The sequence below is a fragment of the Puma concolor genome, chromosome B1 (assembly GCF_028749965.1).
Source record: "Puma concolor isolate L17-30 chromosome B1, mPumCon1.1.hap2, whole genome shotgun sequence".
Classification (NCBI taxonomy): Eukaryota; Metazoa; Chordata; class Mammalia; order Carnivora; family Felidae; genus Puma; species Puma concolor.
This window is the reverse complement of record NC_141670.1, coordinates 41,198,172-41,213,830: the sequence shown is the minus strand read 5'-3', so window position 1 is coordinate 41,213,830 and position 15,659 is coordinate 41,198,172. Positions and strand designations below refer to the sequence as shown.

Here is a 15,659-nt window from a genome sequence, read left to right as displayed (position 1 = left end):
AGTGTAAGAAAAATGTTTAGGTTGTGTGCATTGGCTAGGTATAGAAGTTTTGATTAGCAATGGCTAAACCAAAGGTTGCTTTAGTAGCTCAAATTTTCTTTCAGGGTGTGTCATGGACTGAAAATTACCAAAACACACAGAGCTCACAAGCTAACTAGAAGACCAAAAATTACCTGTACAGTTGATTGAATTTAAATAAATACTGAATTATAAGTATATCTCTGCCTGAATTATTTTTAAATTTCTGGGTTGTTTTTTTTTTTTTTTTTAAATAAGAACAAGTCTGCTGAGACAAAGTCAATTCCTAACCCCATTTATATTTAATCTACCTCGATAAATTGTTAGTAACAAATTTTTATTTTTTATTTCTAGCCAGCTTTTCCTCACAGTCCAGTTAGAGTCACCAAAAGTTGATGTAGCATCAATCTTACTATAAAGGCCATTTCCAAATAGCTAAATCAAAGCTTTATTATTCTTAACTCAGTGTTTTCAAATATGAAAACATATTTGCATCCCTACATCAAAAATCTAAGTTCCTGTCAAAGTCCCATTTATTCTACAAATTTAAAATGTCAAATTCCACTCAGAAAAATAATTTGGATTCGGTATACTAAGAGTTTACTGTACTTACGTAACTTATTTTAGAAGGTTTTAAATGTATCGCTTGATCTTTCTACTCTAAGTTACCTACCCTGGTAATAACTAAACAATAACATTAGTTGACAATACTTTCTCTTCCCTTTCCAATTGTAATGCTTCCGCAAATTATAACTCTGTTCCACAATACTACTCCACAAAATAACATTTCAATGCCGTGGTTATCATTAAGAGTACAGTTTTCTGGACTAGTAAGAAGGAACATAAGCTAGATTTTTCTGTGTGTAAAATGAACCCAGAAATTTGATATCAAGGTGAAAATTATTCCTGAAAAGGTTCCTTCCAAGACTCAGTGTCTAAAGATAATTTTTTTTAGTGTTTAGTGTTTTAGAGGGGTGGAGGGGCAGAAAAAGAGGGAAAGAGAAAGAATCCTAAGCAGGGGGACTCGGGGACTCGATCTCATGAGATCATGCCCTGAACCAAAATCAAGAATCAGATGTTTAACCAACTGAGCCACCCAGGCGCCCCTAAAGATAATTTTTTAAATAGACCATCACAATCTCAAATAATACAGCCCCACCCAAGAAACATCTCATTATTTCTGAGATTCACAATGCTTAATTGATATGAAAAAAAAGAATGTATAAACTAAAAGCTGTATTTCATAAACTAAAAAATAATTCCAAAAATATTTATTTCACATCTCTCTACCTTAATCCTCAACAAGACCAAAATCCTAAATTCATTGTTCACCGTAGGCATCTAAATGTTTGTTATATGAATAAATGAAATAAATGAACAAATTATCTTACAGTAAAATCTTTCAAAAGCAAATAAATTTTCAAGAAGCAAGTTGTTATTTAAGCCAGTGTCACACTATCACTCTCACCTATATGTCACAATTCAAGGGAAAGCAACATTTGGTCCAAAATGAAAGCACTCTACTTACAACCATGCAGCAAATCCCAAAGTGCAAATCAGAAAATTTCAGTGATAAATAAAATGAAAATTAATAAGCACAGAAATTATCTTTAAGAGAAATAAAATGTCATGTAAACAAAATTATTTTTTTATAGATCGCAGGCACACAAAACTAGATTTTTCATAATCTTTGGTTTCTGATACATTCTTATCACTGATTCAAAGTCAGTTTTAGAATTCATTCTATGATAGAAAGAGAAAAAAGGGACACAAACCAAGAAGGGGTAGGGGGTAGAAGGACATATGGCCTTTCATAATTAGAGAATGTGCTATGGAATTAACACCAAAAATATTCACAACTGTGTACCTGAGTGCAGTGTCAGGCACTGTATGTAACAACTCCCAAGAGGCAGCAGGTAGCTAAAGCTGTTACAAAGATTGGAGCCAGACTGCCCAAGTTCAAATCCCGGCTTTGCCACTTAATATCTCTGCGACTTAGAGAAATTAGTAAACCTCTTTTATGCCTCAGTTTCTTCACTTGTAACATAACAGTACCTACTTCATGGATATGTATGAGAATTAAATGAGTTAATAGATGTATAGCTTTAAAGCAATGCGTGGCATGTAGTAAACACATCAAGTTAAATACACTTACCATAAACTACCACAACCCTAAAGCTAGCTCAGAAATTTCCCTTACAACATAGATTTAACTTTTAGATCATAGTATCCCATGGATTTTCCTATTTATCAGTGTGAAAACACACTTAAGTTCAAGTGTGTTCACAAAAACTCTTAAAAAAAAAAAAAAAAACTATTTCTACACAGCTGATCCCACAAAAAGCAGCAAACACTACTCAGTTGCTGAAAATCTAACATACAGTTCTACGGTTCCTTCCAAAGGCTGGTATCTCCAAGCAATAAAAGTTAAAAATTGATACAGAAAAAAATAAAGAGGAACTTGAGATAATGCCAATTCAGTTACAGAGTGCCTGGCCCACAATAGGTACTCACTCAATAACCATTTGCTGAATTAAGGCCTAAATGTGAAAGTACTTCTGGCCTATCTTTTCCTTTCTCCATCACTGTCAAATACACTCTGTATAATTTTTTTGAGAATATCTAGGTTCATAACAGCAAACCAATCAATTTTTAAAAGAGAAAGGAAAGTACATAAAATACAATAAAAAGAACAAACATATAATCTGTTCAGAGGAGTAATTCCTCACCATATTATGATTTTGAATGTGAGCTTTTCTTATCTTTGGGGGAAGTCACTCAGGAAATTCACTACTTAAAATAAGACTATTTAAAAATATATAGCAGATCTCATCAACTCTAACTCCATAGACATCATAAAATTAGTTTTTAATTCAGACCCATACACATATATAGAAGTCTATTCAACAAAACTCAAAATACATTCTTAAATGTATACTCCAAATTTAGTTACTTCGGTTAACAACACTATATATTACAGTTATGTAACCTAAAAGATATTTCTAACTAAAGTCAACCAACAAATCTCTACTGGATTAAGCTTTTTTTTTTTTTTTTTTTTTTTAATATAGAGGTCTCAGCCCAACTGCAAAATAAGATGGTTCTCAAGGTCCCCTTTCAAAAGTAAAATCCCAGGGTGACAAAACTTAGATTTGTCCCATAGTGTACTATACTGGCTACCTTTTAAAAATACATACACAACTGATACTTTATATATGGCTAATATTTTCAAAAATTAAGATATCTAATTCAAGCAAGGGAAATTATAGTAAAAGCAAGCACCCAGGTGTTCTGGCAAAAAATTTATAATACCTAATTCACTGATATAACACTGAATTCATTCTAAACTATAAATTGTTTCCTGTTTCCATGCAGTTAACCTGTAAATCATTTGGTAACAATTTTTGGAATCAATCATTATATTTCACTTAACTTCAGCCATATGTGATCAAGAAACAGCTCTTACAGTAAGAGTTCTTACAGCACTGGACTACAATGTAAAGCATTTCAGTTATTTGTCCACCTTGAAATTTTAATACCACACTTTTAAATAAAATGCTCAAATGACACACAACCATTCTAACAGAATAATTTCAAGAGTAATAATGGTTAAGATAATGTTTCTATTTCAAAGTTCACTGGGAAAATTGAACCTTAAAATAGATCTCTAAAACTTCATCGAAGAAAAATACTGTTATTTTTCAGTTGCTATTTAAACAAAAATCTATAGCTGGGTTACTAACTGCAATAAATTTAGACTGAACCTCAAGTATTTTTAAACACATGCAGTGTTAACTTTACAATCTTCTCATCCTAGAAGTAGCTTCCATGATCTTAGGCAAAATAAAGATTATTTTACTATTGTATACTAAAATGTGCATTAAGTACTACCACTCTCCCCACAACTACAATTCAGAACACTTGAAATAAATTCACAGCTAAGACACTAGGTCAATGTAAAAAACTGCTACTGACAAAATTCTCTTCATCTCCTAATATCTATTGAAAGGCCAAAATTTGCTGTTTCTTAGCATACTTTTTTAACTGCACAAAATAACAGCATAAAACACAGCACATTACCACTGTGTACCAAAACTCCCAACTCCACAGAACTTTAGGAATACAGAATACTTTTTCCTGACCCATGTAGTTACACCGCTCATAAATAACACTTAGGACTTCATCATATGCAAAGAATACATGACAAAAAGTTAGAATACGACAAAAATAAGAATTGATAAATTTGCTTAGCTACAACTACGGATGGGTCAGGAGACTCAGTCTCACTCCTTCCTAATGGTAATGTGCAAGAAAAAAGAAAAAAAGGAAAAAGGTTCTTAGAGTCACCTGCCTGTTTCAAATCCAAGCCTCGAACATTTAGGAGTGCTCATCAACTTCCAGCAGTAACATATTCTAAGAACTTATAACAGCCTTAAAGTTGAATGCTACTTTTAAACTCTAATCTAAATCTGTTCTTTTCGGTACATCAATACACTCTGAATGTCAAGTGTCAAATATTTCAAAGTATCAGGGCAACTGGTATCTACTGAATTCCAACAACTTACCAATAAAAAACCAAAGATGATCATTCCCTAAGTCCCCAAACACAAAACTTGAACATAACTTCTACATACTTCCTAGAAACATGACTTTGTAGCATGCTATATCTTCAGCTCTATGAACACTGATGCGTATACCACTCTTACCTTATCCTTTTCATGTGGAAGGAGTGACACTGGAGGTAAAGAGGAAAGAGACTCACAACTCTCTTTCCCATCCACACTGGTTGCTTTAGTGTTGAGCCGATAAAGAGGTCCATCTTTAAGGAGTCTGCCGTGGCCAACGGCTCGTTTAATAGCCAATCGTAACTGCTGGTGAAAGCCAGAGGCAGCGCTGCCTCCAAATAATGCAGACACATCCTTCTGACCTTTCAAAAAACGTTCAATGCTTTTCAAAGTTGAGCCACTGGACTCTGCCAAGCCCTCAACTGCCCGCTTGATCAGTTTATTCCAATCTACGTTTTGTTTATTATCCAATTTTCCATGGTTTCGGGGTTTAGGAAGTGCTATTCGCCCAGGATTATCAGGATCTTTATAGGAATTGAGTCCTTTATTTGAGACTTTTAAAATTGTTCCATCCTTAACACTCAACTCCAATTGTTCTAAAACAGTTTTACGATCCAAGCCATGGGATGAAGACACTGCATTGCATATCCTTTCTTCTGAAGGACGCTGTTTTTGCTTCTTCACTTTTTTGATGGCCTCCAAAATCCACTCCGTATACAGCGGGTTAGCGAGTTTTACCATGGTGAAGGATTCTGTATATCCATAGAGTCGTTATCCCTTATCCTGATGCTGAGTAAGTTTTATACCATGGAAAACAACATTCTCGGAAGCTGGGAACCAGTTAACCATAGCATACAAGTTTTCTGGCCTGAGTCCTTCCTCCTTGCACAAAACAGAGTGCCTCCTCACTTTTACTTCAGAAACCAAAACAACCTGTTATTTGAAATGTCTTTAAATTTCCCAATAAATTTCTCAATAGCACCACACATGGGTCTCTTCATGAACTTGTAAGAACTCAAGAACATCCCATTCCCAGCAGAAAAATGTGCATCTTATGCCTGAAAAACAATTAAAACAAGATCAGTTTCCTATCAAATCCCACTTTGTAAATAAGCTATAAATGAAACATCCTAATCTTTAAAAACAATCAAATAGCAAATGTTTATTGAGCACCTGTAGAGTTTTAACAAGTTTCTATCAACATTCTGAAACAATCATGTATGTATGTAAAGGATTGGAATAAAAATGAAAAAAAGATGAATAATTAGGATACAACAGGTATACAAGATGAGATATACTATGAATGACCTTAGGCTACAACTAACCAGAGGGGTGCTGACTATTCTGTACTCCACAATCTCTGCTCACCAGTCTATGAATTCAAACTCTTCCTTGTCATCTTTCCCCAAGAAACTATTCAGCACTTCAACAAGTATCTGGATTAGTAGAAAGAATCCTGCAATGAAAGTAAGAGTGAATCTTTCATCTTTCAAAATTCCAGACATTCAGACTGCATAAAAACAGTCAATAAAATAAGGAAGAAAACCGTTGAGAAAATTTTAACTATTTTATATTAAAAAAATACTATTTACACGGATCAAGTTCATATTTTAAGTAAACACTGCAAATGGAAACAAAAATATTGAAAATCATCAAGTGTCAGAAGTGCTTAAAGAATTTTAAAATAATCCAATTTCATTCAAATTTCAAGAATAACATGCTGATAGCTTCTAAACCAAACTAAAACACTAGTATTCAATATAACGGCAGGAATAACTGTCAAAATGTTCATAACCGAGTTACAGATATAGCAACTAGAAATGAGAAAGGCCCAGAATCACAGGGTTCAAATGCACACACTACATGTCAAATGCACAATATTGCCTGTCGGCAGGTCTAAAGAGATCTCATAGATTCAAGATTTCTGTCCTGAAATGAACGTGAAAGAGTAAAACACAAACACATAAATACATTGCCTCTCCAGGATCAAAGTCAATATTCTTCTTTCAGACAAAAGAATCTGGCAGATACAGATCTTTTTAAAAATCACCAAAACAACGAATTCTGAAACCAATTAACTTCTTTGCTTCCAAAAATAAATGTAACTTAGGTGATTTTTAGGACGCCTGCTCTTATTCTGAGAAGCATTTACATTACAATCTAAAAAATTATATGAAAAATGGCTCCCGCAGCAATTATTCTTAAAATTAATATTAAAACCAAAAGCAAAACTAACAGATATTAGAAAAGCTACAGTGCTATAAACTCTGATAGGAAAGAAAAAGGCTGAAGTAAACACTCAAACTTGAGCCAAGATTTATTTTTAAATTAGCTGGCTAAAAAGAAGCCCCCTGAGAGAGCTATGCTTCATTCTGGTGAGAGTCTCGAGAGGATAGAAATCATAGTATTATTACTCCAAGAACGTTCATTACGTAGGCATTAACGCTAAACTGAAGGAGAAGCTACAATCTGAGTTTAAGAAGCCGGGAACGTCCTAATTGATTATGCTCGCAGGTGAAAGAATGAATGACAGCTAGTCATTGTCTCTCAGGCCAGGGTTTTCACCAGTCTCCAGGTCTTCAGACAGTAAAGCGCCTGCAGACTTGAACTTTAACTCCCTGAAAGTACACCAGCGGCTAGAGAAAAACTACTCCTTGCTTCCGACAGTCCTTCCCCGGCCTGGATTCCCCACCCCCAAACACATCTTCGCGCTCTCTTTTTAAAGAGCGAGAAACTTTAAAAACTTCAAACTGCACAACCCTGCAGCTTGCCAACGGGTAGCTTCGCCGTACCCATCAGATGGAAACAGAACCCAAAGACTAAGTTAACAATGAAATCACGTGAAAGAGTTAAGAGCAATGTATCTCCCATTCCCGGTTCCTCCAAATCCTAAGCCCCACAGAGGCCGGTTCAAAGGAGGCGTTTGGGGCACGCAGGCTGCCCAAGAAGCCTGACAGGTCCGGCAGCTCCCGTCCAAACCGGCCGAAGGTTGACAGGCAGCCCGCCGCCTCCCCTCCCAGCGCAGAGGCTGACAGCCCGACAGACACAACACCACACGTGCTGCCTCCTCCGCACCACAACACCCGCCAGCCTGTCACCCCCACTTGCAGCCTCAGCCCCGCTCGGATCTCCGCGCACCCCGCCGGAGCCGGAGAGCGAGCACCCGGGAGCGCGGGCAGCAGGGGCCGCGCCCGGCCTGGGGCAGCGAGCGGCCGGGCGCAGGTGGGGCCGGGGCGGTGGGCGCGCCCCCGAGGGAGAGCGGGCTCGCCGGCACAGCCCAGCCCGAGGCTCCGCGGCCTGGGCCGCTCTCCGCCCGCCCACCCGCCGGCTCCCCGGGGCTGGGCCCGGCCGGCGGGCGGGCGGCGGGGGCGTTGGGCCCGCGAGCGCCGGGCCGGCGGGCGGCGCGCGGGCCGCAAGGCGGGGGGAGCCGGGCGCCGGCCGGGCGCGAGGGGGCGGCCTCGGCGCCCCAGCCCGAGGCCTGGCGCAGAGCAGCGGGAGGCGGCGCAGGCCGCGGCGGGGCCTGCAGCGGCCCGCCGACCCCGCGAGGCGGCGGAGCCGGCTCCGGAGCGGCTCAGCCTCGGGCTCGACGGCCAGGGGCAGTCGCCGGAGGCTCCTCGGCTACTTACCGGGGGAGAAGAGAGCCGGGATCCCGGAGCCCCGGGCCGGACCGCGGAGATGCCCCAAACTGACACGGCCGCCATCTTGGAGACAGTGAGCTCCGGCCGGGGGGAGGGGAGGCGAGGCGGCGGAACAGCCGCGGGGGGAGGGGAAGCGTCGCGAGGGAACGGCTGCCTGGGGGAGGGAGCGGTAACAGCCTGGGAGGGAGGCGTGGGGGAAGGAGAAGGGGGAGCACGAGAGGGGGGCGGGCGAGGAGCGGGAAGAGCTGCGCCGAGAGCCGGGAAGGGCCGGAGGGCGGGGGGGGGACAGGAGGGAAGAGCCGGCCGGGCAGGTCACGTGGGGCCGGTACAAAAGGCCAAAGCCAAAGTGGGAGGAGGACCTGATGGGGCTGGAGGCCAAGAACTGGGGGTTCCTTCTTGTCTTTCTCACGCGGTTAGGTCAGGCAGATAGCGGGAAAAGGAAATGGTATATCCCCATTACACAGCTGGGGAAACTGAGGGCAGGCGCATGGGTGGGGTGGCTTCAGTATGGCACGGAAATCCGGTAGCCAGACTATCTGAACTCCTGATGATGTCTGTTTACAGTTAGCAGATCCTCCCTCCCCACTTCTGTGCTCACACCCCACTTCCACAGTAACTCTCCCGGAACCCGAGGTCAAGAGCTGGGGGAGTGGGGAGGGGACAAAGAGCGGGGAGGAAGTTGCCTCCCTTTATCATTCCCTTTTGGCTCCCATCGCACCCCACACATGTCACCCTACTGTAGGAAAAAGAGTAGGTGCAATGAGGAGGGAGGAGAGGGTGGAAACTTAGACACCCGTGTGAAGCCCTTTCACCACAATGACTTCATCCTCCCCACATCCGAGAGGCTTGTTGGACCTTACCAAGCCGTTTTTAAAAGAAACAGCAAAGACTCAGGTCCAGTGACTTACACAAGGTCACATAGCTCTTTTGTGGCACACACCTGAGTTTCAAGGCTTGATCTCTTTTGTTCCAGTGCTTGTCTTCTACCCATTCCCTATGCAGAATTGCTCTTTTCCAAATTGAAAGCTGAACCACGAACTGGCACTTTTCATGGCCTGTCTTCTGGTGGCATGTATGTTTCTTTGTCTTATCTCTCATCTAGTAAACTCCTTGAGGCAGAGATTGAGTCATACGTTTTGTTTTGTTTTGTTTTGTTTTTTCTGCAGTAAATGACAAAAAGACATACTAAATGCTTAATAATTCTTAGTGGAAGTGTATTCCTGCTACTGGACTTTTAACTGCTGTGTACCCCTCTGTATAAACTGTCCTCCCCATACCTCATGTTATCTCAGCGTTCCCTTGTAAAACCACCCTCTCACTCACTGCCTTAATTTTAATGTGTATCTCCTTTCTGAACTCTTATAGTATTCACCATTTGCCCTATTCCTTTGGCATTTGATACATTGCTCTTGCGTACATTTAATGACTCTATTCCCAAACATATGCTCTTCTGCAATACCTCTTTGCATCTCCAGCAGCATAGTCTTGTACAAGCAGTACAGATTAAAAAAAAAAAAAAATTAGAGGCGCCTGGGTGGCTCAGTTAAGCCTCCAACTTTTGATTTTGGCTCAGGTCATGATCTCACGTTCCTGGGATGGGGCTCTGCACTGACACCACGGAAACTGCTTGGGATTCTATTCTCTCTCTCTCTCTCTCTCTCTCTCTCTCTCTCTCTCTCTTCCTCCCTACCCCGCACTCACTAGCTGTCTCAAAATAAATACACATTTAAAAAAATGTTGCTAGTGAATGAAAATTTTTTCAGCCACTAAAAAAAGATGGAATTTTTACCCCCAACACAAGCCCTGCCTTGTTTATTCCTGGACCTCTACTTTCCTTTCTCTATAGCTTTTCTCCATTCCAATCCTTAGCCTTATTGTTCTACACTACAGACTGTCTAGATCATTCAGTAATAACATAACATATATCTTCAGATGATAGCCAAGCCAACTCAATATCCAATACCGACACTGATAACTAAGTGTGGTGTGGTGAGATTTACTGAATCACCATTCATCACTTATATCCAAGCCATGTCCCCAAATGAGGAGAGAAATTTGGGGACACAAGATAATCTATAGAAAGGATATTTTCCATCTTGGATGAATCAGACAGATGTACTCTCAGGTAAAATGGGAGCCATTATAAAGGAAATACATCCAGGAAAAAAAAAAAGTAGTGTTGGGTGGAGGGGAAAAATGAGTTCTTCATTTGAGACTTGTATGTGGTCTTCACAAGAAAAACAATACAGAGATGAGTTGTGTTTGCTTTGGACAATTTGAAAGAAAACTAACTCATAGCCAATCCTGTGAAAAGACCAAACTGGAGTTTAGGCACACAGTAGCAAAAATGTAAAACCATTTGCAACAACAAAACACAGTTTAGCATTTCAAAAAGCTTCCATAGAGAATCTTTGCTTTTACATTTGCATAATGTAATGGTGCATTCAGGTCTTCTCAAAATAAAAGTTTTGCAACAAAGACTAAAGTCCTTATCTTTTGCATGTTAAAAAACAACCCCAGACTTGAAAGGACAGTTTGTCTCTTTTGCTTTTTTTTTTTTTTTTTAACATTTATTTATTTTTGAAAGAGAGAGAGACAGAGCACTAGTGGGGAAAGGGCAGAGAGAAGGAGACACAGATTCCAAAGCAGGCTCCAGCCTCTGAACTGTCCCACGGAGCCCGACATGGGGCTCGAACCCACGAACCGTGAGATCATGACCTGAGCTTAAGTCAGATGCTTAACTGACTGTGCCACCCAAGTGCCCCCAGTTTTTCTTGGTTAAACTTTATGCAGAATTCAGCCTTGTGGCATTGGCAGCTGAAAGTTACTTACCTCTTCCACATTTTGCTCTAGGAGTTCTGACTTTTCAGTTGTATTTGTTAACTACATTTTACACAGAGTTAAGCCAAACCTAAAATTGGAGAGCTGTTCTATCCTTGTTTCAACAGGAAAAGCTTTAGTCCATTTATATTTAATATAATTACTGCTGTATTTGGATTTATACATGCCATCTTACTAGGTATTTCCTTTTGCCCACTTATTTACATCCCTTATTCTGTTCTTTCTTGCCTTCTTTTGAATTAAAATATTTTCAATATGCCATTAATCTCCTCTATTAACTTCTTAATTACACATTCTCCTATTTTTTTAAAATAACTATTTTTTTTAATGTTTATTTATTTTGGCAGGGGAGGGCAGGGGCAGGGAGAGAGGGAGACAGAGGATCCAGGGCAGGCTCTGCACTGACAGCCGAGAGCCTGATGCAGGGCTCGAACTCACAAACTGTTACATCATGACCTGAGCTGAAGTAGGACATTTAACAGAGTCACCCAGATGTCCCTGAATTACACATTCTCTTAGAAGTCTTACATTACAACATGCCTGTTTTACTTATTACACTATATTATAAATGACTACTTTTACCACTTCCCCAAGAATGCTAAAACCTTAGAATACTGTGCTCCCACTTACCCCTTCCTCTTTTTTGTTTATTGTTGTTATGGATTTTAATTGCACATATATTTTAAGCCATGCAAGATTTTATAATCAGTGTTCTGTACAGTCAGTACTCATTATGTTTACCTACACATTTACCCATTATTTACACCTTGTTCCAATATGCATTTATGTGCTTCTGAATGGAATTTTTGCCTTGTGTTTGAATAATTCTTGTGTTCAGAGCAGGTCTGCTGGTGACAAGTTCTCTCCATTTTTGTTTGCCTACAAACTTCATTTTATCCTTAATATATTTACTGAGTATAGTAATTCTAGTTTAGCATTCTGATTTAGCAAGTTTTTTCCCCCCAGCACTTTGAAGATGTCCTCTGGTTTCCATCATTCCTTTGTCACTCCTTTGAAAAATAACATCTTTTGGGGTGCCTGAGTGGCTCCTTGGTTAAGCATCAGACTTTGCTTCAGGTCATGATCTCACAGTCACAACACTGAGCCCTGCATTGGGTGAGCTCCAGCCCCACTTCAGGTAAACCCCACTTCTCTCTCTCTGTCTCTCCCTCCCTCTGTCTCCCTCTCTGTCCCCTGTGGGATTCTCTCTCTCTCTGCCCCTCCCTCACTTGCACCCCCTTTTTCTCTCAAAAAGAAAGGAAGAAAGAAAGAAAGAAATGTCTTTTTCCCTCTAGCTCCTTTTAGTATTTTTTTCTTCAGTTTTCAACAGTTTTCCTGTGATATGTCTAGATGTGGTTTTCTTTGTATGTATCTCACTTGGGTTCTTGAGTGGGATGAGTACCTCTCATGGCATTCCTTGAATCTATGGCATAATATCTTTTACCTGTTTTGGAAAATTCTTGGTCACTATCTTCCCATCTCTCTTTTCCTTTTAGGGTTTCAGTTATACATATGTCAGAATTTTTCACTCTTTACCATCTGTATTGCCTCTCATCTTTTTTGCCTCTTTTTGCATGAGTCTGTATATGATGTACCTATCTATCTAAATTTTCTCTTCAATCTGTTGAGTTCTTAATATTGGTCATTGTATTTTTAAGTTCTAGAATTTTCATATGTTTTTTTTTAATAAAATCAATGCATTTGGAGAAATTCTCCATCTTTTTATTTATGTTCTCCACTTTTGCCTATACTTTCTTGATATATCAATCCTAGCAATTTTAAACCTCATTCTGATCATTACAATAGCTAGATCTTCTGTGGGTCTATTTCTATTGTATATACTTTCCATTTGTTTTTGGTCATTTTGTTTTTACTGGCTCTTGGCCTGCCTGGTACTTTTTAATAGAATGCCACACATTAAGTATGAAAAATCACAGAAGCTCTGGATAGTATTACCTTCATTTAGAGAGGGTTCACTCTGTCCCTTACAAAGTAGTTGGAGTGAGACCTGAACACCTTAATCAGAAACTGAACTAACTTGAGGTTGGGTTTTGGCAAGGCTTAGTCCACCTCTGTTTTGCTGCTTTTCCTGTCGCACAACTCTGCAGGTGTTCAACTGAGAGTCCTGTGTGTTCCCTGGGGTCCTTGGCCCCAGTGAATACTCAAGTCTAATCCTTGTTTTCTCAGAACAAAAAACTCCACTTTGCTTTTCAGAGGTTTTCTGCCTGGTAGCTTAGCTTTCTTTCTCATGCATCTTCAGAATTTGGCAAGTCCCCTGTGGGAAACTAGCAGAGTATTAGGCTCGTTCACTCTCCTTTCTCCCTGGGAATCTGGCCCTTCTGGTCTTTAAGTTTTGTCTCTCCATCCTTGCTTAATGGCCCAAATCCCTGCCTGTTTGCCTCTTGGGGCCTTTTTCTTTGCTCTCTTCCAAAACTCAGGTGATCTGATGCCCAGAATTTTCCTGAGGGACAAAGGTGCTAAAGAATATCATATCACCTCTAGGTTTAGATTCCCTTCTTTAAGATTGTGTCCTCTTGAGTCCTGGTTGCCTCAGCTGCTTGCTGATGCCTCCAAATAGATGTTTTATATTGTATCTGCTCACTTAATTATTTTAAGTTGGATCATTACTGGTTGGCTGTAATTACTCCATCATACTCATAATGAGGAAAAGTTTTAAAAATGAAAAATGTCTGTCCTTCCTTTTAATTAGAAGAATGTCTGAACAAGCCTTTCCTAAAGTATCAAGATACAGTTTCCAACTGTGTGTATATCAGAATCATGTGAGTACTTTTTAATAAGTAAAGATTCCAGAATTCCATACGAGACCTACTGAATTAGAGTTTTTGAGAGTGAGATGAATTTGGCCCTCTATTTTTAAAAACTCTCCAGGTAAGAACTTCTGTTCTAACCATGATTGAATAATGGGGACTGGATTCATCCTTCCCTCAAAAACAACTAGAAAACCTGGCAAAATAAATGAAACAATGGTTTTCAGATATTGGATAACAGCATAAGACAGTGATCACTAAAACATAGAGAAGTAAACAATTGAGCCATATAATTGTTCCAGCCAACTCCTTTGAGAAGGTTTCTAGGCCATAGCACAGAGAGTGGGGACCCAAGAGCTCACAACAGTGCTGAGTTGAGGAGGCTAATATCAGAACTGAGGGAAACCAAGACAGCTAACATTTGCAAGACAGACAAACAGAAAGGAAGAAGATGCATGGATACAGAATTCAGTATCTACAGAGGAGTCCTTTTGATTCTGTGGATGAACACTGATTTGTACCTTTTCGAGGAGAAACTAATTGAGGAAAAGAATCACCAAAAAAGGGTGGTGAATTACCAAAAGAATCACCAAAAAAGGTAAAACAATTCCCAGAATACCCATATGAATGGAAAGAGTACCTGTTTCCAAAAGCCAGGATAGAAAAACCTTTAAACATTTATGGCCTTAGGTACAGTCCTCAGGAGGACTTAATATTATCCCTCAGTATGAATTTTTCCTATATTAAGAGCTGGTGGAGAGATTTGAAGAAATAATGGCTGTAATATTCCCAAATTGAATAAAAACTATCAACCCACAAATCCAAGGAGTTCAATGAACACCAAACAGAATAAACAAAGTCACAACCACTCCAAGGCATATTTTAGTAAAATTGCTGAAAACCAATGATAAAGAGAAAAATCTTAACAATTGCCAGGGGAAAAAAAAAAAAGACATGATATATATAAAGCAACAAAGAATTATACCCAGCTTCTCATTAGAAACTACACAACCAAGAAGAAAATTTTTAAAATATCTTGGGGCACCTGGATGGCTCAGTCGGTAGAGTACCTGACTTCGGCTCAGGTCATGATCTCGCAGTTCGAGGGTTCAAGCCCCATGTCAGGCTCTGTGCTGACAGCTCAGAGCCTGGAGCCTGCTTTGGATTCTGTGTCTTCCTCTCTCTGCCCTTTCCCCACTCATGCTCTGTCTCTCAAAGATGAATAAACATTAAAAAAAATTTTTTTAATACCTTTACGTTTCAGAAAGATAAAAAAGAACAAACTATAATTCTTTATTCAGTAAAAATATCTTTCAGAAATGAAGGGAAAAATAGAGATTTTCAGACCAAAAAAACCGCTAAGACAGCTTATCACTAGCTGACTTCAACTGCCAGAAATGTTGGAAAATTTTCTTCAGAAAGAAGAGAAAAGGATATATCTTTTATTAGATGGAAATTTGGATTTATGGAAAAGTATTAAGTGTCCTGGAAATGAGAAATGTGTGGATAAGTATATATCTATATATTTTTAAAATTTAAATCTGTTTATAAGATTGATTTTTAAGGCAAATTAATAATAATGTCTGTGGAGTTTAAAACTCAGTAGAAGTGAGGTTGAGATGCAGTTGTCTGGGGAAGTGGTTGCAAGGTTTTACCATGTACATGCAATGGTATACTATTTGAAGGTAGAGTGAGGTAAGACAAAGATGCATACTGCTAACTCCAGAGCAACCCCTAAAGTAATAATAATAATAACAATAATAAAAGTAACATATACCTAATAGGCCAATACTAGAAATAGAGTCACAAAATTACAGAATCTAAAAGAT

At 39.6% G+C, this 15,659-nt stretch overlaps 2 protein-coding genes across 5 annotated transcripts in view; one reads left to right on the top strand and one right to left on the bottom strand.

Annotated features, from left to right (window-relative positions):
• The window catches only part of KAT6A (lysine acetyltransferase 6A), a 114,765-nt gene extending 106,425 nt beyond the window's left edge, over window positions 1-8,340 (bottom strand). For 2 of the 4 annotated variants that reach the window (XM_086703600.1, XM_086703603.1), the window contains exons 1-2: window positions 8,210-8,340; window positions 4,725-5,641 (exon numbers count right to left, since the gene is read on the bottom strand). In XM_086703600.1, the coding sequence (XP_086559726.1) occupies window positions 4,725-5,324 (600 nt within the window). In that variant the 5' untranslated portion in view covers window positions 5,325-5,641; window positions 8,210-8,340. The other 2 variants (XM_086703601.1, XM_086703602.1) reach the window with 2 other exon arrangements.
• The window catches only part of AP3M2 (adaptor related protein complex 3 subunit mu 2), a 111,008-nt gene continuing 103,434 nt past the window's right edge, over window positions 8,086-15,659 (top strand). Inside the window, exon 1 of the mRNA XM_086703605.1 lies at window positions 8,086-8,294. The gene's annotated coding sequence lies outside the window, so the exon portion shown is untranslated. The remainder of the gene's footprint in view (window positions 8,295-15,659) is intronic.